Consider the following 21,846-nt stretch of genomic DNA (forward strand, 5'->3'; position numbering starts at 1 on the left):
ACGGGATTGTATTGAATATTTCTCCAACAACCAACACAATTAGTATAATATGTGGTAGCGTCAACAAGGTCTCTTTCGTACCGATGAATGACATAATAGAAAGATCCTTTCAGTGTTTTGAAAAGATAAAACATTAATTTTACGATATTTTCACAACATTGAAAACGATTTTTTTTTTTAAAGTGCCTAGGAGGTTAGTAAAGCTCAATTTTTTTTAAAGATACTAATTTTTAGGTTTTTTTGTAAGTTTTTTTAAGAGATATGAATTAATATTAACCTTAAAATTCATATTTTTAAGGTAATTTCTAATCATATTTTAAAAAGTTAATTTCTATTTATATAAAATTATATAGTTAATTTCGAGCCATAAGAATTAGGAAATCCAAACTATAAGAAATAGGAAATCCAATAGTATAAGGTCGATTGTTTGAGATATGAGAATGGTCTATGATGACAATAATAATAAAGATAGAGATGGCAAAGAGTAATATTAAATATAATATAATTTAATTAAATATTAGATTGTTAATTAATAATATTTTAAGTTTATATGTGTATAGGTTTATATGCATTTAAAAAAGAGTAGGAGATAGGAACAATTATGTTGAAAATTAATAACTTAATTTATTTATTTTTTTAATAAAAATATATTGATAATTTTCTAAGGTTAGGTAGTTATTTTAGATTAATTTACAAAAAAAAGATATATTTGATTTGTTGAATTGAGGCTTCTGTGATCCATATTATTTATAAGTAGAACTTCGGCGTAAATCACATAAAGAGAGACATTTGTCGACGCGTTTTGAACCAACCAGTGTGGCTCATCGTCAGGACAAGTTGAAGAAACAGATCCAGCTATGCATGCTAAATAGTCTGAGCAGAGCCTCCAACGGCTATCCTGATCAACGGCTAATTTTGACTTTGACTTAAGGACTGTAGTCAAAAAGTCAAAATGATAATTTAATGGGAGTTATTTAGATTATATAAAAGAAATAATTATAGATGTTGATTATGTTATTAGTTTAATATGAATTGTGACTTATAAGGGAAATAGCTATATTAAGGACATGACTTTTATATATATCTATATATATGTATATATGTATATATAAAAATATAAAATATAAATATATGTGAGGCAATTTTAGCATGATAGTTAGTTATAATACTTATATATTATTAGAAAGTTATTTATATATATATATATATATATATAATAAAAGTTAGTTGAAAGGTATAATATGAAATGTAAATTAAGGGGAAAGGGTCAATATATAAAAATATATAAGGTAGGCTAGTTAGTTATAATAACTAGGAACTTTTAAACGAAATAATTTTAAATGGTGATAACTTTTTGGTCGGTATATAAATTTAATGGTAATTAATTAGATAAAAGACCTTACTTTCATAAAAATATTTATAAGGCAATTTAAGGTGATAGTTAGTTATAGTAATTATATAATATTGATCCTAAAAAATAAAACTGAATAAAACTAATTAAGAACGTGAAAAAAATAAAATAATAATAATAATAATAGTAGATGGTGGAATTTTGTCAACATCTTAAATATAATAGTGAGAAAGAGCCATGCTTTTACATGACAAGAATGTCCATGATTCCTTTATTTTTTAAACATGCATTCAAATAGTTGAAATGAAAGAAAAAATTACCTCCACTTTTGTTAAACAATAAAATTAGTAACAAAATAATAATTTAAAAAATATAAAATCAATAAATTAAAAGTTGTGGATGTAACAAAAATTTATACTCTTATAATAATGTCAATTTTTTTTGGTTGTCATTGCAACATAACAAATATCATATCTAACTAATAAATTTAGTAATAAAACCTAGCGTGAAATGTTAACCTTACATTAAACATGTGGAAGATAAGAGCATTTCCACTCTACAAGATTTGTCAATTTAACTTAGAAAAACCACGGGATTGTATTGAATATTTCTCCAACAACCAACACAATTAGTATAATATGTGGTAGCATCAATAAGGTCTCTTTCGTACCGATGAATGACATAATAGAAACATCCTTTCAATGTTTTGAAAAGATAAAACATTAATTTTACGATATTTTCACAACATTGAAAACGAATTTTTTTTTTTTTGGTAAAGTGGCTAGGAGGTTAGTAAAGCTCAATTTTTTTTTAAGGATATTGGAAAGCATCCCACTACTAATTTTAAGTTTTTTAAGAAATATGAATTAATAATAACTTTAAAATTCATATTTTTAAGGTAATTTCTATTCATATTTTAAAAAGTTAATTTCTATTTATATAAAATTATATAGTTAATTTCGAGTCATAAGAATTAGGAAATCCAAACTATAAGAAATAGGAAATCCAATAGTATAAGGTCAATTGTTTGAGATATGAGAATGGTATATGATGATAATAATAATAAAGATAGAGATGGTAAAGAGTAATATTAAATATAATATAATTTAATTAAATATTAGATGGTTAATTAATAATATTTTAAGTTTATATATGTATAGGTTTATATGTATTTAAAAAAGAGTAGGAGATAGGAACAATTATGTTGAAAATTAGTAACTTAATTTATTTATTTTTTTAATAAAAATATGTTGATAATTTTTCTAAGATTAGGTAGTTATTTTAGATTAATTTACAAAAAGAAAGATATATTTGATTTGTCACATGGGAAATTATATCAATAATAAAGTCTCAAAATTTTAACATTATATATTGATAATGTTATAAGTCTCTAATTTAAAGTGAAAGCATGACTAATAAAAACATATTTCGAAATATTAAGTGTTAGAACTACACAATTGCCACTAAAAAAATAAAATTATAAAAGAAATGCAAGCTCTCCTAATCATGTTATTGAAAAGGAGAGTCCACTTGGATTGGTGGTTGAGTCTTTTTCTTCCTAAAATAAAATGAAGACAATGCCTGCGATAATAAAAAAAAATAGTAGTGTGTTATATCGTGTTATATCCGCCCCATGTCAGGGCACATTTACTATGCAATAGGGTTGGAAATAGGGCTTTCCCATTACGCTAGGGCCGGCTCGAAGGCTACGGCATTCCTGGTCGAGTCTGCAACCCTTCTCCTCCGCCGTTCGTTTGTCTCCGACTCTGTTCATCTCTGGCCCGTTGGTTCTGTCTTCTTTTTCATTCATCACCCAAGGTACACACATGCGAGAGTGAGAGAGATTTGCTCTGATTCGTTGGATCCCCTATGTATTCACGTTTGGAGCTTAAATCAATTGAAAGTTATTTTTGGAATATCTCACAATCTGATTATCATGAGAAAGGTTAATCTATTTATTATGAGAAAAGTTAATCTATTTAACTCTATTATAACAATGCATCAGGTATTTACTTTGGCTTAGTCCCATAAGCCAAAATGTTATATCCATTTTAAGACGGGTATAGCTGTTTTATATATTTCTAATTATTTTATTTAGTTATTTTTAAACATATTTGTTTGTGTTTTTTTAGTTGTCATCAATGATCCCACTGCAATATCTGAGTTGTAATTTTGATGGTCACTTTTATAAACTGCCATTTCATTAATTGTAATTTTGATTGTCACTTTTATAAATGGCCATTTCATTAGTTTTTAATGTAGACTTTTATAAACGGCCATTTCATTAGTTTTTAATGTAAATTTAAATCTATATCTGAATAATCCTCACTCTTTCCATCCTTAAAATTTATATAAAATAATTATTACTAAATAAATAACAATTTTTTACTCTAACATCAATATATATACAATCCTAACTCGGTCCCATCCTTCAAATTAATATCTAAAGGATCTTCACTCTCCAATTGATATGCAATTTTTAATGTTACAATGGACAATGCAAAATGTTTGAAAATCAATTTCTTTACTAAAATGAAAATTATTTTTGCTTTAGAAACACTTTGAGAGGCGGAACGGTCATGTAGGCTTTTAAAGTAAACAATGCCCGGCAAGTGTGCGTTATTATACATTGAACGCAAGACAATCGGCTAGCACGGCCTTTATTCCAATAATTTAACCTAGGCAACCGGTTCGAAGAGGATCTTTTTGACATGCTCTTTAATTTCCGTATCATGTGAAAGTGTGAAACCGTCTCCTTCCATGTAAAACAGCTGCATTAATCTTGCATTGTCAAAAACCAGTCTCCTGCAATTGTCCGGCACGTCTTTTGTCTTCAGAAATTCACACTTCAAATCTGCGAGGGCGTTTTCCATGAGACTATAAACATGTTCGAGAGCTTCTTCCTCTGACATTTCTGGATGGTCCTTCATGTAACACTGAATGGCAGAAGCCACCTCGCCTTGACCTCTCTCCGCCTGCATTAATAAATAGTTAGCAACCGTTCAAATAAATTACAAGCGCCTAAGGACATCGATAATATAATATTTGACTATAAGAGATTGAGTAACTTGCCTGGTAAGTTTTGATATCGTTTATCAAACGACCTGTCAACCCCATGAGATATGCAAATTTGGATCGGTAATCATGTTGGAACTACTACACACCTACATGCAAACTCTTAGTTAGAGCATTTGACTGCATGCAAGATTCCTTTTGCATGTTGGAACTACTACACACTTACATGTGGAATCTTAGTTAGAGCATGGGATTGCATGCAAGATTCCTTTTGCATGATTTACTCCTTGATTTGCTCCTTCTTTAACTCCGCAATTGACTAGTTATCTCCGGAACTTGTTGTAGGTGTTGAGTCTTCTCATTGATCACCACTATAGTGAATTACCTTGGGATCTTCACCCAGTGATGCTATATCATGAGCATTGTAACATATTTTCGAACGAATCATTCTTCTCTTCTTTCGATTTTCTTTTAGTGTTTTTGCTTTGCAAAGCTGTGTGTTCAACCTTTACTAGCTAGATTCATCTGTGCAGGTTTTCTAACACATTTACATGGTATCAGAGCCCACAGGTTGCTAGATAAAAGGCGCACCAGTACTTTATTTTGCAAGTATTACAGCTTGGAGATCGAAGATTGACAGAATGGAGTTTCCCAAAGCATCGATCCTAACACCGTACAACTATCATGAATGGAAGGACCAAATGGCTCGATACCTTCGTCATAAAGGGTTGTACAGGATTACCATGGCTACAAAAGTGGAACCCACTTCAGCCATAGAGAAATCCAAGTACCTTAACTGTATGGATGAGGCCCACGGATCCATATGCATGTGCATCTCTCCAGAGTTGCAGTTTCATCTATCTGCCTACAATACTCCTAATGAGATTTGGAAAAAGGTTAAAGAGCTCTACGAGAAACAGGATGAGATGAAAGGACATCTGCTCGAAGTGGAGCTGCTATCATTGGATCCACGGAACTATGACAGAATTCAAGACTTCTTCACCAAATATAATGATCTATTGCTGCAACTCAAGGGTTGTGGAATTGACAAATCCAAGGAGGAGAGTCGCTAATTTCTCTCTATTATGTCAAAGCTCGGACCAGAATACTTCGTCTTTGTGTCTATATTTCATTCAGTAAGGCTCCCAACAGGTAAATCCTACACTATGCCTTCTCTCAAAGAATTTATGGAGTCCCTTATTTTTGAGCAAGATAAACTCATTGGCATGGGGAAAATCAAACCTCCAAAAGCACAAGCACTTGCTGTGCATGATGGCAGCCACAATAAAATCACAGATCTGATTCAAATCAGAAAAATCAGCAGCAAAAAGACAAAGGAAAAGCACATTCCCATCCAAAGAAGGAAGGGTACACCAAGCCCTTCAATGACTCCTCTGGCTCAAGAAATGAGAGGGAAGAAAGGAAACAGATGCACCTACTGTCAAAGAGGATTCCATCCAGAATCCTCTTGCATGAAGAAACAAATTGACCAAATGGCAAAAATCCTTCAGAAGCAGAACCTTGGGGACCACATCCCTCAGGGCGTCAAGAAGAAAATTGAGGATCCGCCACACGGGAAAGGTAACAATTTTCATGCTTTAGTTGCAATTAATTCTTCTCCTGATGCATGGATTATAGATTCTGGTGCATCACATCATATGGCTGCTGCAAAGGAAGTCTATTCCTCTTTGGATGCATGCAAAGGACCTCCCATCCTCATGGGAGATGACTCACCTATTGAGGTCACCGGAAAAGGTAGAGTGGAACTTTTACACGGAAACTTTCAAGATGTGCTTCATGTTCCAAAACTTTTGGAAACCTGCTTTCAGTTTATCAGATCACTCATTCCGGCACCGGAAAGAGAGTGGAATTCACTCCAGATGCACTGAACATATATGATCTACATAGCAATGCCAAAATTGCAACTGGTGAGGTAAACAATGGAGCCAGACTGTATACATTTTCTGAATTTATTGAATCTGAATCCTCCTTATTGCTTACACATGCTGATGATAGTAGTAGGCTTTGGCACGAGAGGTTTGATCACTTAAATTACAGGTATATGCAGCAGCTAAGCAAGAATGAGATGGTGGAAGGCTTGCCAAATATCAGTTTCTCCAAAGGAGTTTGTGAAGGGTGTGTTCTTGGCAAACATCCCAAAGAAAAGTTTGACACCGACAAGACCCACAAAGCATCCTCTCCTCTAGATCTGATCCATAGTGATCTCATGGGGCCTTTTCCTCATCCTTCCATCAACAAAGCAAGGTATGTGCTTACATTTATTAATGATTTCTCACGGTATACTTGGGTGTATCTTCTCAGGAACAAATCTGAAGTTTTTGAGCACTTTGAAGATTTCAAAGCACTAGTTGAGACACAGTCAAAGAGAAAGATCAAAGCCCTCCGTACAGACAATGGGGGGGAATATATTAACACAGCACTTCGGAACCTTTGCCTTCAGTCCGGCATACAGTTGCAGTATACAGTTCCATACACTCCGCAGCAGAATGGAGTTGCTGAGAGAAAGAATCGATCTCTCAAAGAGATGGCTTCCTGCATGTTGCATGCCAAGTCACTGCCTCATAAGCTTTGGGCCGAAGCACTTAATTGTGCTAACTACATCCAGAACAGATCTCCTCATAGGTCTGTCAAGGATCAGACCCCCTTTGAAGCTTGGAGCGGCACTAAACCAGAGGTCACTCACCTCCGTGTTTTCGGCTCTCGAGCATGGGCCCGGATCCCCTCTGAAAAGAGGAAAGCTCTTGATCCACAGAGCATTGAGTGCATATTTGTTGGATACCCTGATGGTGTGAAGGGATATCGACTCCTGATTCCCTCTACGGACAAGCTCATCATTGAGTGAAGTGTCAAATTTGAAGAAAGTCTCTTGCATGCACCTCAAGCGCCGCATGCAGACACTTTTTATCTACCTCATGTCCGAGATGATGACTCAGTGCACTCAGATGTAGATACAGATCATGCAGATACCGAGGAAGAGCATGCAGATGCAAAGACAGAGTCTTCAGATACAAATCTAGTGCATGCAAATGATGATCCACATCCAAGCCCAGATCGGGCTTCCAGCAGTGAATCATATTCCCCTGTCATAAATCAGAGAACAAGGAGCTTACGTGAGATATATGCACAAGACCAACCAGCTGCTAGAAATGGTCTTGTGGGGGATAATTCTGATCTGCAGAGGATTAGCTCAGAGTTTATTGAGCCTCCACTTGTCCTCACTGCCACTGAACCATCGCCCTCCTGGCATTGTCATTTAGTTCAGTCTTCTGATCCACAGTCTTATGCTGAGGCTGCTGGGCATCCATCTTGGGAGTCCGCCATGGAGGAGGAGTATAATTCCCTCCTCGAGAACCAGACTTGGGATATGGTCCCCCTTCCTTCAGGAAGGAAACTTGTCCGATGCAAATGGGTCTACAGGACCAAGAGTGTTGCAAATGGGCAAATCACCACTCAGAAAGCAAGGCTAGTAGCCAAAGGCTTCCAACAAGTGCATGGCATTGATTATGATGAGACCTTTGGTCCAGTAGCAAAAATGGATTCCATACGCCTTACACTTGCCATTGTGGCTGCCCAGCGGTGGGAAGTACATCAGATGGATGTAAAGAATGCCTTTCTTCACGGAGACCTATTTGAGGAGATCTACATGGAGCAGCCACATGGTTTCATTCAGGATTCATCTTTGGTCTGCAGACTAAAGAAATCTCTCTACGGCCTTAAGCAGGCCCCGAGAGCTTGGTATGCGAAGATGGATTCTTTTCTCTTATCACAAAACTTTGAAAGATGTAAGTCTGATCCGAATGTTTACATGCTTATGACACATGATTCTCTTCTTATCTTAGTTTTGTATGTAGATGATCTCTTAATCACTGGCAGCTCAGCTTCAGCCATTGCTACAGTCAAGAGGGCCTTGCATGATAGGTTCTTGATGACGGACATGGGTCCATTACACTTCTTTCTTGGTCTTGAGATCAGCCAGGATGCCACAGGCATCAAACTCTCTCAGGCTAAGTATGCACGGGATCTCCTCGAGAGATTTCACATGACTGACTGCAAGCCAACACCGACTCCTTTTCTGTCTGGGGTCCGCCTTGAGGATGGAGGTGACACTCCATTAGTTGACAGTACTCTCTACCGACAGCTAGTGGGGAGCTTATTGTACCTCACCCACTCCAGACCAGATCTCTCATATGCAGTAGGGGCAGTTTCCAGATACATGCAGGAGCCGCATGAGCTACACTGGAATGCTTCCAAGCGCATCCTCCGATATGTGCAGGGCACCATCACCTTCGGGATTCACTATGCAGCAAGCACTGCATTGAATCTCCTTGGCTTCACAGATTCTGATTGGGCGGGAGACAACATTGATCGCAAGTCCACCTCCGGATATTCACTCAGTCTAGGATCTGACCCTATTTGTTGGTCGAGCAAGAAGCAGGCTGTTATTGCTCTCTCTTCAGCTGAGGCTGAGTACCGAGGAGTAGTCAACATCACCGTTCAGGCTCTTTGGCTACAACACTTCCTCACTGAGTTGGGCGTTCAGTTCCACTAGCCCATTGTCATCTGGTGTGACAACCAGAGCACTCTCAAATTTTGCAGGGATCCAGTACAGCGGCAGCGGACGAAGCACATAGATATCCATATGCACTACATCAGAGACTTAGTACATGATCGGGTCATTGATTTGCAGTTCTGTCCTTCAGCAAAACAGACTGCAAACATCTTTACCAAGACATTCACTAAGCAGAAGTTTCGCTCTTTGCGTGATCGTCTTGGAGTGAAGGACACGATTGCTTAGCAACTGTATTTTTCTTCCTCTTTTCTTTTGATTAAATTGTATTTTGAGGGGGGGGTTTTTCCCACGAGGTTTTCCCTCTTTCCTCAATTTTGGTACAAGTTGCACTTTATTTTGGGTGACCTTTGGCCTTAGTTGCCAGGGCCCATTTTCCATTTTTCCCCATAGTGGTGTTCAGGGGGGGTGTTGGAACTACTACACACCTACATGCAGACTCTTAGTTAGAGCATGTGACTGCATGCAAGATTCCTTTTGCATGTTGGAACTACTACACACTTACATGCGGACTCTTAGTTAGAGCATGGGATTGCATGCAAGATTCCTTTTGCATGATTTACTCCTTGATTTGCTCCTTCTTTAACTCCACAACTGACTAGTTATCTCCGGAACTTGTTGTAGGTGTTGGGTCTTCTCATTGATCACCACTATAGTGCATTACCTTGGGATCTTCACCCAGTGATGATATATCATGATCATTGTAACATATTTTCGAACAAATCATTCTTCTCTTCTTTCGATTTTCTTTTAGTGTTTTTGCTTTGCAAAGCTATGTGTTCAACCTTTACTAGCTAGATTCATCTGTGCAGGTTTTCTAACACATTTACAAATCAATCTGAGAGAGTATGTGATCTGTAAGAACCTCTCCAGTGAAAAGAACACTAATCAGAACGACAGTTGCCAGTGATATTGAGATACTAGCGGTCTCTATGTATTCATGGAAGGACGGCACATATTCAGCTTCCGACCATTCTGCTTCTTTCGTGAAAGCTTCAAGCTGGATCTCCCACTGCCATATATCATATGACCCATAAATCCATAATCAGTATTTAATTGTAACTTTGGTGGAAAATAAAAAACTTGTTTAACATCAAACTTGTAGACTTATTAATACATACTAAATTTCGAATGTAACCTAGCACGTCGTGCCCCTGTCTCTTGCGCCCTTCTTCTGCTATTTCATTAACCAAATTGTAAAGACCCAGGAAGCATATTTTGATGTGTTCTGGCATTCGGTCTAACAGGAACAGATCCCACCTAAAACAAAGGCGAGGATTGGCCATGGACACATAGTTTAGAAGCGACAATATTTATAGAAGCTTTTGATCTCTTTCATCCATTAAATATATATTAAAGAGAATGAATATATTAAATGTCTACCTTTCCACTGCTTCTGTGAACAGCTTGATGTCTTCTGCAGATCCATGAGCGTCATATAGGTCGTCTAAAATGACAACGCAGATGGTAGATTTCGTATAAACGGCTCTACACGTAGCGAGCTCTGGTTCAAACATAGAAGACGCGATTGAGAAATATATTTCAGCCACACGGTCGCGTGTGAAATTGAGCTCTGCGAAACCCGATGATTTCCACCACCTATGAAAAAATCGAGGTACACTAGCATTCAGTGCGTCAATAGACATATGAATTTGAAAATTTGATTTTAGATAATAATAAAAAAAATATACACATATTTTGAATGAAGCATTTAATTAAAAAAATGCAAATAACACCTTCGAAGCTCGCGAATCTCCTTTTGGTGTATAGACTGCACATTATTGAAGTCCAGTTTGGCCAGTTCCAAATATTTTCCGTTGTTAATATATGGCATACTGCTCCCGTCAATAATACATTAGCGTGCTAAAACCATTATTGGGTTCAAACTTCAAAGCGTACCCAAACGAAAATTACAAATATTACAGGGTTTGTATCTTACGTATACATAGTTTTCCCAAGCCATACATCGTTTGGCCCGTAATGTTCAATGTAGCTTCTAGCCTCCAGCCTTGGCAGACTCCTAAGCCATGGATATTTGAGGGCGTACTCCACCTGCAAATAAAATTGCCAAAGTATTTGGTAGATATATGATCATTGAGGTCAAGGTCGCAGCAAGATTGAGATGTTAAAGAACCATACCTCTCCCCGAATGTTCTTTTTAAGAGCCCATTTGTCTAACGCATCCACATTTTCCAGAGCATTCCACAGATACCTTTCGGTACAGAGTTTTGCTTCTTCCATGACCGTTTCTCCCGGAAATGCAACGTGTGAGCAACGATTGAGGTTTAACATGTCTGTAACTCCTCTCTGTGTTTGACCCGAGAAACGAAAGAACTCTCCATTCTCATCTCTAAAAGTTTTTAAAACATCTGCCAACAAAGTTCGTTCAAGAAGTCAACGGCCTGAAAGAATTGAAGGACTTGGTTGTTTACATCAACATTTTCGTTTAGTACCTGAGGATACATTGTATCCATGTAGTCTCAAGATTCGAAGGCCCATGGCCGTAACATCAATATCAGCGACAGAAAATTCGGCCATTAATAAGCTAATGAAGACGTGAATCGCTTGGGATGGTTAAAGGCATGATACCTGTAAACATAATCCAATGCGTCCTTGATCTCCTTTTTGAAATGGCGATCGATCCCTAGCCGTTCAACAGTATCAACCGCCCACAGACGTTCAAATAGATCAAGCGGATAGTGACACGGCACTACAATAACAAATATTAAGTTGGTAATCTTCAATTTAATTTTTGTCACAAAAAAAAACAACCTTAGTAAAATGAAATTGTCACGTCCATACCATGGTTTCCGAATTTCATTAAAACGAAGTTCAAGAATTCCAAGCACTTGGTGTTCCCTGTACGCATGAATACAGCGGCTGTAGATGCCGGCGAGCTGAGGAATGATCCATCCTTGGATTGAAGTTTCATGATTTTGTCCCAGTCTACTATTTCTTGCAGGCCTTCCAAATGATACAAGAATGTTGTTGGAACGGTGTAGAGAACATTAGTAGGAATCCTGATCCAAACACCATGACAGTTTAGGTAATTAATAATGACATTGAGAAATGACAATTTTATCAAGGATAGAAGAGCATCCTGATCGGAATTTAACCGACCTTTTAAGCTTAGCCTCCCGCTTCTGAATTATTTGTTTGATGAATGGCAATTCATAAGGCAAATCCAAGCATAAGTTTTTAGCTTCGTTTAGCATGGCAGGAAAGACAATTTCAAATCCACTTGGCCGGTGATTGTCCGCTTCGTCCTCCATCATTCCAACATGTTTCTTCAAGAATTCAATACCTGCGACACACTTATAATTTATTTCACAATGTAAATATGAATGGAAACATGGCTCTCTTTTGGAATTGTCTATCTATTCGGTTCTTTTATCTTATTGTAACCTTATATTTGTTCATTTACCTTCAACTTTTTACTTCTGGATTAAATATATCATCAAAATAAATGAAAAATCAGCAAACTTTGAATTTCATAAATAATTGATAAAGTTTAGGATTAAGAATAAAGTGTAAATAATGTTATTAATCCTTAAACCCTAAGTCAATCTAAATTATTCTAAATAAAATAAATAAAAATTAACTATAGTTTGTTATTAAATAAAATAATCTTCCCATCCATTTTTATATAAAGCAAAGTCTATCATAGTTTTATTATTAAATAAAATAAAGTTTGCAAACCTTTCTGCACTTGTATCTGGCCAGTGCGCCATACGGTGAGAGTAATAATACATGCAAGAGTAGCCAGTAGTCTGTCATATGTTAAGAAGTGGTGCTCTTCTCCCCAAGAGCCATCTTCCAACTGATTCTGAAGAATCCATTGGAGTGTTTGAGGAAAGTGAGGGTGGTCAGAGCCATTAACTGCTGGAATCTTTGCTACCCAAGCAGTGTCATAAGCAGAGGGATTCGTTTCCCCATCGCCCATACCTCCAAACATACTCTTAATCTCAGCTATTAATATTTCGACACACTGCTCGTCGGCTATCTCCGCCTAAATTAATGCAGGTCAACCAAAATATTTTAGAAATAACATTGGTGAGATTCTTGCGAGATAACGTGTCAACCATACCATGTTTACAAACAGACGCCGAGAATACCAACCTTGTTAGCTGACAATATAGAATCAATAATATCATCCTTCCAAAATCCTGGTGGAAATTCTCGTTTCGCTACTGTAGACACGGGAAACGAATCTGAGGGTAGTATCCAATAGACATGAAAAAGAATTGTGAAATTAATCACTTGGCACGACGTTGAAAATATTTAAATTATTTTCTATTCAATGCACAAGAATAAGTATACCAGTCGTTTTATCAGAGTGATTAGAAAGGGAGGTTGTGCCTTCTCCAACGCTAGCAATGATCTTGCGTGAACCTACATATTCGAAAATACCAAGAAGCCCAGTTGAAACTAACGTGAAATAAAGTACAATAAAACTTACACGACATAAAAATACAAATAAACTTAAAATTATGTGTGTACCCGATCGTAGGTAGATGTTTCTGTGTTTTCTGGCAGGGCTTCCTTTAAAGAGACGTGGAATGCATTGTGTATTCACGTGGGCATTGATAGTGAGATGATGAGGTCCAGCCAGTGTGGAAGTAAGGGAAATGTGGGATGACAATGAAGACAAGGGCATGGCCATCTTTCCAAATGAGCCGCTGGATTAGCAGAGGTAGCGAATGAGCTTTCATTATATGGAATGTCAAGTTGTAGGAAATTTCTATAAATAAGCAATGTACAGGAGAACTTCTGTCACCAAAAACAAAGTTTCGTAGCCGGGCCAGATACCTAAATTTGTCTCTTCTCGATAAAGTTTCTCTGGCATATGTTGAATGCTGCAAATAATTCAATAGGAAAGGTACCGCATTCAATTTGAAAGCTACGGTGGCCTGAACATAGCGTCAATAGACCGTGGAAGCGACATGAAGTGCTGAACTTTCAATTTTCAGAGTTTAATTTATTTTTTTAATTTCCTACCATCGTTTTCACTGACCATGGAAAACATAAATGCATTGAACTACTTACTTTCAGGCTTTCATAACCACTCAAAATAGAGTTATTAAAGGAGCGCTCGAATTTGACGTAATTTCATTTTGAAAACGTACATGTAGATAAAATACAAATAGACTTAAAATTATGTGCGTACCCGATTGTACGTACCTAGATGCTTCGTTTTTGTGCCCTGGATTGAGCTCTGCCTGCTTTATGGGCTTCCATCCGGATGCTATGGGATCCCCTCTTTGTATTTGTGGTTTCTTTTTGTCTTTTGCCATATCTGTAGCATATTATGATAATGTTGGTGCTAATGGTATTCATCCTTTGATCTTATGTGGTGCTCCATGTTTTTATTTTGTATGCCTCTCAGCGATTTGTCTTCTTATATATCTGTTCTCAGATGTGGTCTCTTTTCATGAGATCCATTCCTCTTTCTGTTCTCACAGAACATGATGTATATATTGCCTCAATATAATATATTGCTTTTCTTTCTGAAAAAAAAAAGTACCTAGATGCTTCTCTTTTTGGCGCCACTGCTTCTGGTATTGGGTGGGCGTGCTGAAGAATCTTGGAACGCATTACGTGTTCACATACACGTTGGGAGTGAGATGATGAGGTCCACTCAGTGTTGGAAACTCCTATTTCCACCTCTATAACCTCATTAATGCCGACTACATGCCCCAGAGATAGGAGTTTATAACACACGCGTGTAACGCGCCATTTTTATTATTATTATCTAATCATTACTGGCTATCTCCGGCACATTAATGAGGCTATAGAGGTGAAAATAGGAGTTTCCCTCAGTGTTGGTAAATATGGGATGACAATGAAGACAAATGCATTGACATCGTGCCAAATGGAGCACTAGATTAAGAGAGGTAGCATTTATGCTCACATCTGGAATATACCTTTACGTCACATCTGGAATTTACCTTTACGTCTCCTCTGGTACATTCATGTATCGTCCTTACATCTACCCTAATAAATTCATGTATCTTCAAGGAGGAATCCTCTCTAGGGGCAAGAACTAACCAGCCATACATTAGGTATTAAATGCCCCTATTCTATGCATCTATGTATGTCAGCAACCCATACTTGACCTCATGTTATACATACCATCTACGCATAGGGATTTTCCGGCGACTACACCGCACCGGCTGCAGTTAATGCAGTTTTAATTAATGCAAAAGGATGGTTGGTGGAACATATTTCAAACTTGGTTGCGCGGGATATTTAAAAAGTTGAAATGAAGTAGGGAGGGAGAGCGCCTAGGATTTCAAATTGAAGAAATTGGGCGCAAAATTTTTGCATCAGCTAGTTGAATAGGGACGCTATGGTTCTCTGTTTCAGCCTCTTGTGCACCGGCGTTGGCACCCTCCCGCAACACCTAAGGCAACACAGTGCAATCCCTGTATATCCCTGGGATCGATGTCACTGCTCCGAGTCTTTCTCAACGATCCCTCCACTGGGGTTTTCATGAAGAGGTAGCAGGGATCAGGCGCCGTGAAACCTTTGAGAGGAATACAGCCTTTATCGACAAGAAGAGGAATGAAGAAATAGGCCCAAAAGACGCAACCGCTATGCAACCAAAAAGCCACTTTGGATCTCCCAATTTTCGAGCGTTTTTCTACAGAAAAGAGAGTACCCGGTCGGAAATAATACAGGCGAGGGGAGGAACAACACCCTAAAAAAGACGAAACATGTAGACGTGACAATCATCCTCATGATCTATTGTTTGTTTGCACACAAAGCCGGGTGGCAGGTGAGATTTATGTATATCCCAAACTCTATTTCTTTGGGTCAGTTTCTTACACAACATGTTCTCTTTTTTTACCTGAATACCAGACCCTGGAATGTTGAAGCTCACTCTGGGGACAGTTTGATTGTTGAGAAAAATGTGCTGCACGTAGCTTACAACTACATGCATTTCGACACATATATATGATTCGTCAAATGAACGTTGGATAAGAGTTGCGTAAAGGTGAGAAGCAGCTGTGGATATATATTCGCTCGTATAGAGAAGATGAGGATTTCAACCTGTGTAAATGGCAAGTGGTAGAGAGGTTACGGGAAGGCAGATTGATGGGGAAAGTTTGGGATGACGTTGTGCTGCGTGGTGGACAAGTGGAATGTGAACTTATTAATCGTACATCGCTTAACTACCCTTTCGGGGTCGTGTGCCTCCAATTATTTGTGCCACTAGCATCTATGGCTTTCATCGAAGCTTCTCAAGTGATTTTGAAGATATCCCTCACGAGAATGTATCCAATATTATCCCTTTAGAATGACGATCATCATTTTGATATCGGTTCCCCTCTTACGAATCAATAATAAAGAATGAAATTTTATTGAGCTTGTGTATTTGTGATAACATATTATAAATTTAGGGATAAAGAGTTTTTATGCAAATTTATATATTTTGAAAACAGTTGAACTCTATTTAATTAATATATTTTTAAAAAATATTTAATAAAACTTATAAATACAGTATTAAATTATTATATGAATTTTCGAATAAGATGAAGAAACCTTAACATTTTTTATTTACAACCATATTTTTCTAACAAACAAACTACTAAAACCAAAAAAACAAAACTCTTAATATTACACATCTTTTCTTTATAATATTTTATATTTAAAAAAAATCACATAATATTTATAGTTAAAATTTAAATGGTAAAATTTTTAATATAATTAGTATAGATTTATCTAACTCCAGATCGATCATGCGTCGAGATGGATCAAATACCTTGAGGTTCAAACCCCTTATTTTTTTAGTGCAAAACTTGAGGAAAGATTTGCACCTCGAGACATCTGATCCCTCCCGGCGCATAATGGATCCAGAGTTAGATGGATCTAGGTTGGTTTCAGTTGTATGTGGCGACATAAAATATGTGGAACATCTAATTCTCTTGGTCATTTTAAATATGTGTAACATTTCTTTTGTGATCAAGAGTAGGACCTTCCATTAAACTTAGTCAAATGTACATAATTTACAAGGAGCCACACCCGTTCTGCGAGAGTTCAACAGTCAGCCGGGCAGACCAAACCCACCAATCAATCAAAACTAAGAGAACCTGAACCGGAAAACCGGGAGAACTGCCAAACAAAGCACAAGGAGCCAAGAAAACCTTGGAGGGCAAGTCCATAACTCGCCATGGATCCACAAGAGGTCCCACCACAAGTCAAATTGAAAACTGACAAACGGACAGACGGACCCGACAGAAGTTAAAGCATAACACTCTAAACATTTTTCGGGTCCGACCAAAACGCACAAACAATCACCACTGTTGATCCACTGATTAAGATCCAACGGTCGTCGTGGATATCGGAAGGACGAGAAACGTGAGAGTTAACCGCCCAATGAGGGCGGTTTTCTCTCTCCTCGTTCCGCCATGTGCCGCTCAAAGAGTGGAATTAGAGCCAAACATAGAAAAATCAAAAACCATTCAGACCCCGCCCGATACGCCGCTTGTGGTATTAGACCAGTTGACTCGCATAAAAACAAACACGTCCTTTCACCACGTGTTGTCCCTTGATTCCTTCCATCGGTCTTGGGACTGGATTACCTGCTTCCAATTAACCAAATTGAATTTCTTTTTTTCATTTTTCCCTCCTTGCCAGAGGAATTGGCAGAGGATGACTTCCATTTTGTAGTGAAAGGAGGCTGGAGCTTGATGAAGAGAGAATTGATATAGAGGCAGAGAAGAAATACTTGACTTAAGAAGAATGAGGCGACTAGCTGGGTTGAGCCACATGGAGCCCCACTGTTGCACTTTTCTTTTCATTTTATCTATTACGGTGTTCCAGACTTCTGCCTTTAAAGGACCTGCGCTTACAGGCATGCCTAAATAAGAGAAATGAGTCCAGTGATAATTGCATGAGACTCCAAAGGTGTTGGCAATATTATGTAGGACATGTGCTACTGTGTTCCAACCATAAATGCAGCTTTTCAGCTGATTAACCAAACCACCAGAGTACCTCATGTATTTATCAAGGAGAGACTTGAAGCGCCTGGCTATTGTGATGGATGCTCCTCCAATTAATAAAGTGTCATCAGCAAATTGTGAGTGATTTATATTCTTAACTCCATTCCCAAATTTTATGCCTGTGATTAGGCCAACCCTCCAATTGAAGTCCAGCACTTTGCTAAAGGATTCAGCCATCAAAATAAAGAGATAAGGTGAAAGAGGGCAACCTTGTCTTAGACCAGGGAGGATTGGAAAGCTTATCCCAGTCTGCCATTAATAAGAGGGGAGATCCAAGGCTCGGATATGCAAGCTTTGATAAGGTTTAGGAAGATTGCATCAAATCCCATCTTCTTCAAAATAGCCAGCAGGAAGGAGTGTCTTACTCTGTCAAATGCATTGGTAAAGTCAAGTTTAAGGATAAACCCTTTCTCATTTCTAGATTGACTCGAGTGTATGGCTTCTTGTACAAGGAGAATAGAGTCAGTTATTTTTCTATTGGCCAAGAATCCCCCTTGATTTTCAGAGATGAGAGAAGGAAGAAAGGGTTTAAGGCGAGAAGCAATGATTTTGGTCAGGATTTTGTAGGAAGAGTTACAGAGAGAGATGGGCCAGAATCGAGCAAAGGAAGAAGGGCAATTTTCTTTGGGGATTAGAGTTAGAAGGGTAGCATTGGTGTATCCCCCTAGTTTAACCTTTCTTTGGATACATTTGAGTATTTTTGTCAAATATTTTTTAATAATTCCCCAGAATGCTCGATAGAAATAGATGGGGAAGCCATATGGACCTAGGGCTTTATCAGGTTGGAGTGTCCAGATCGAACTTCCGATTTCCTCCTCATCAATCTCCTTATTTAAATTGTTATTCATTTCCTTGCTTATCCCAATGGGAAGATGTTGTAGTAGCTCTGTGTAATCCTCTTCTTCTTTTGTTTCAGTTAGAAGATCTTTATAATGTTCTGTGGTGGCCTTTCGAATACCATCCTGTGTATTTTGTCGATTGCCCTCAGCATCTAGGATGGAGCTGACATTATTCCTTATTTTTCGAGCTGTGGTTTGTTTGTGAAAAAAAGCTGAGTTCTTGTCTCCCCCTTGCAACCAAAGTTGCCTCGACTTTAACCTCCATTTTAATTCCTCTTCTCTGTTTTCCCGACATAGCTGTAAATAGAGGTCGCTTCCCTGTTTTTTATTCTCCTGAGAGAGGCCATGCTCCTCTATTGCTCTTTGGATACAAACAAGATTATTCTTAATCTCCTTTTTCGCTTTCTAAGGTTCTTTGTAACTGGTTTTGGCCCATTCTTTTATAGCTTGTTTTGTTTTTTTTTAATTTGGTTTCCCAAATGAAACCAGGAGACCCTTCAACGTGCTGGTTCCAAGAATTGTGAACAATCTTTGTGACTACTGGAATGCAGTTCCAGAGGGAACTATACTTAAAAGGAATGGGTCTAAGAGAGCTATGAGTTTCCAACGTGAGTGTTATAGGGTAATGATCAGAGGCTGAACATGGCAGAATGTTGGCATACCCAACAGAAAAGGAAGCTAGAAGCGAGACATTAATTAAAATTCTATTGAGCCTTTCCATAATGTTACCAATGCCCAATCTACGATTGCTCCAAGTATACCTTCGATTTTTTGGAGCAATATCCATAAGGTCATGATCTTGCATGATATTTTCTAAATGAGTTCTATAAGGATCAGGGGTGAAACTACCTCCTCTTTTCTCATTAGCATGAAGAATAAGATTGAAGTCTCCTCCCAGAATGATGTTAGAGTTTTCTTCTGCATCTATGTTGGCTTTAAGATCATGCAAAAAACACTCCTTGTCTCTGAAATGGTTAGGAACATATATGTTGTAGATGACTATAATTTGCTTATCTTCTTTATTTTCCAAAACCGTTTTGATCCAATGTTGATTGACAGTTTCAGATTTGTAGTTCCATATGCTTTGGTTCTAGATTGTTGCTATTCCTCCTGAGGCTCCTCTTGAATCCCTGATGTTGCCTTTGTACTACCTCTGTTGTTCAATAATTCCACACATTTCCTGTTGACCTTGCTTTGTTTCTTGTAACAGAAAAATTCCAAGTTTCTCACAGTGAATAAGATCTCTTAGGGCTGCTACCTTGGACGAGTGCCCTAGACCCCTACTATTCCAAGACAAGACTTTCATCATTGGGTATGTGGGGTGCGGGAAGGTGCTCACCCCCCTTGTTCCTTATTGGCTACCTATTTATCATATTGCCACAGAATATAAGATTCTATAGGGGTCTGAGTTCCCATTGCTATGTCTTTCTGTGCATTCTCATCTCTATGATGTGTGGCAATTTTCCTACCTGGACCAGGTTTCTTATGTGGTTCACTAGTGGCTCCATGATCTTTAGAAGCGCTCCTGGTAATTCTGTTAAGGGGAGGATCAAGAGAGGGCTGAGAGGAGATGATAAGGGGTAAAGAAGATTCAGTGGTATCAGGTTGGGTTAGAGAAGGGGGAGTGGGATCCATGGGATGGCTTTCAAGGGGGGACAAAATAGAGAGAGATTACCTTTGTGCATTAATTAGCAGAGGTAAAATAAATGGATGTAGGTGGAGGTACCTCTAGTATCCTGTATAGTTGTTTTCCCAAAGTAATAATAACAAATTACAAGGTGTATACTCATATACAACATGGCGCTTCCACAAGTGTGACTGGCCTAAAATAGTATCAAAAACTTCAAGGGGGGAATATTACACAATACCTCATCCTTGAAGGGCTTGATTCCATAGGGTAAGAAACACTATTAACTGACATGAAGATATTGCTCTTTATAGAGCCACCTGATCGTGTATGGTTGTGGGTGTGGTGTTGTTGGCAAGTCTAACTACTTGATGGCCTCTGCTAAGATAAGGTTCTTTTGAATTTCACTGTTGATAATGAGGTGTAGTGGAGAAACCTTCACTCCAATTTGTGAGTGAAAAAGGCACTCACCTTCCTTTGGTTCTTCGAGTTCACTTAGATAGGCCTTGGTGGTAGCATCAATGGAAATGGGTTGAGAAGTTATATCTAACTTGGAGGTATTCAACTGAGGGACCAACGACTACTTTGAGTGACATTCATCAATGTTATGTGAAGGAATCTTATGGATCTCACACGACTTTCCCATGTCTTTCGTTTTCTTCCCATTAGACTTCATTGTTTACAATTGATATGAATTGTCCTAACTGGTCCATTGTGGCTCTATCCTTTATTCTTTCTCTGCGTTTGGGTTTTATTTTCCCTACTATTGTGAGAAATTCACAGATCCAAACTCTCACTTCTTTTACTTAATTTTTTTTCTCGATTTCGGCAACATATCGGTACATCACACCTTGTGAGTTGATGTCAAGAAACTCCTTTTTTTTCTAGATGTATATGTGCAAACCACCCTAGTACTTGAGAACTAGATGTCACTGAGTGTATTTGATACTTATATTTGTATGCAATCTATGGAATATATTTGTGAACTCTAGCACTATTTTGTCCCTGTCCTACAACAGTGTGGTTCATCGTGTGTACTGGTCATTGTATATTCCAACAAGGTAATATTGTTCCTTAATAGCATCCTTGACAGAGCCCCAAGTGGATATAAAAAAGAATAATGTGGATTATTCTGTGGCCTTTTTCTCAAAGTAATTACCCCATCGATCCTTGACATGGGGGACAACATTAAGGAGTGGAAAGGTAATATTTTCTTTATCAAAAAATGTGTGGACCCCTCTATTCAATTTAAGCATTTGTTTAGAGTATATACATCTATATGGCCTTCAAAAATAGGAATATCAAAAATAACTTGTAGCTTGAATGGGTTCGTGCCTCCTAAGTAGCCACTTGATGAAGATGTATTAGATGTTGGCATTGGTTGAAGGATTTGGGAAAATTTATCCATCATCTTGTTCCTT

At 37.8% G+C, this 21,846-nt stretch overlaps 1 protein-coding gene across 1 annotated transcript; it reads right to left on the reverse strand.

Annotated features, from left to right (window-relative positions):
* Positions 1–3,924: 3,924 nt before the first annotated feature.
* Positions 3,925–13,617, reverse strand: LOC149235695 (monofunctional isopimaradiene synthase, chloroplastic-like). Its single transcript, XM_089461441.1, has 16 exons — positions 13,455–13,617; positions 13,275–13,346; positions 13,074–13,165; positions 12,654–12,963; positions 12,075–12,258; positions 11,757–11,974; positions 11,544–11,664; positions 11,408–11,499; positions 11,094–11,323; positions 10,894–11,006; positions 10,691–10,789; positions 10,338–10,553; positions 10,076–10,214; positions 9,791–9,966; positions 4,424–4,496; positions 3,925–4,326 (listed from the first exon to the last, which is right to left on the reverse strand). Exons 1-16 carry the CDS (start codon positions 13,615–13,617, stop codon positions 4,030–4,032), a joined length of 2,595 nt encoding a protein of 864 aa, XP_089317567.1. The 3' UTR covers positions 3,925–4,029.
* Positions 13,618–21,846: the final 8,229 nt, after the last annotated feature.

The sequence above is a fragment of the Pinus tabuliformis genome, chromosome 8 (assembly GCF_031772625.1).
Source record: "Pinus tabuliformis cultivar Carrire ecotype Pingquan chromosome 8, CPIR1, whole genome shotgun sequence".
In the NCBI taxonomy this organism is placed as follows: domain Eukaryota; kingdom Viridiplantae; phylum Streptophyta; class Pinopsida; order Pinales; family Pinaceae; genus Pinus; species Pinus tabuliformis.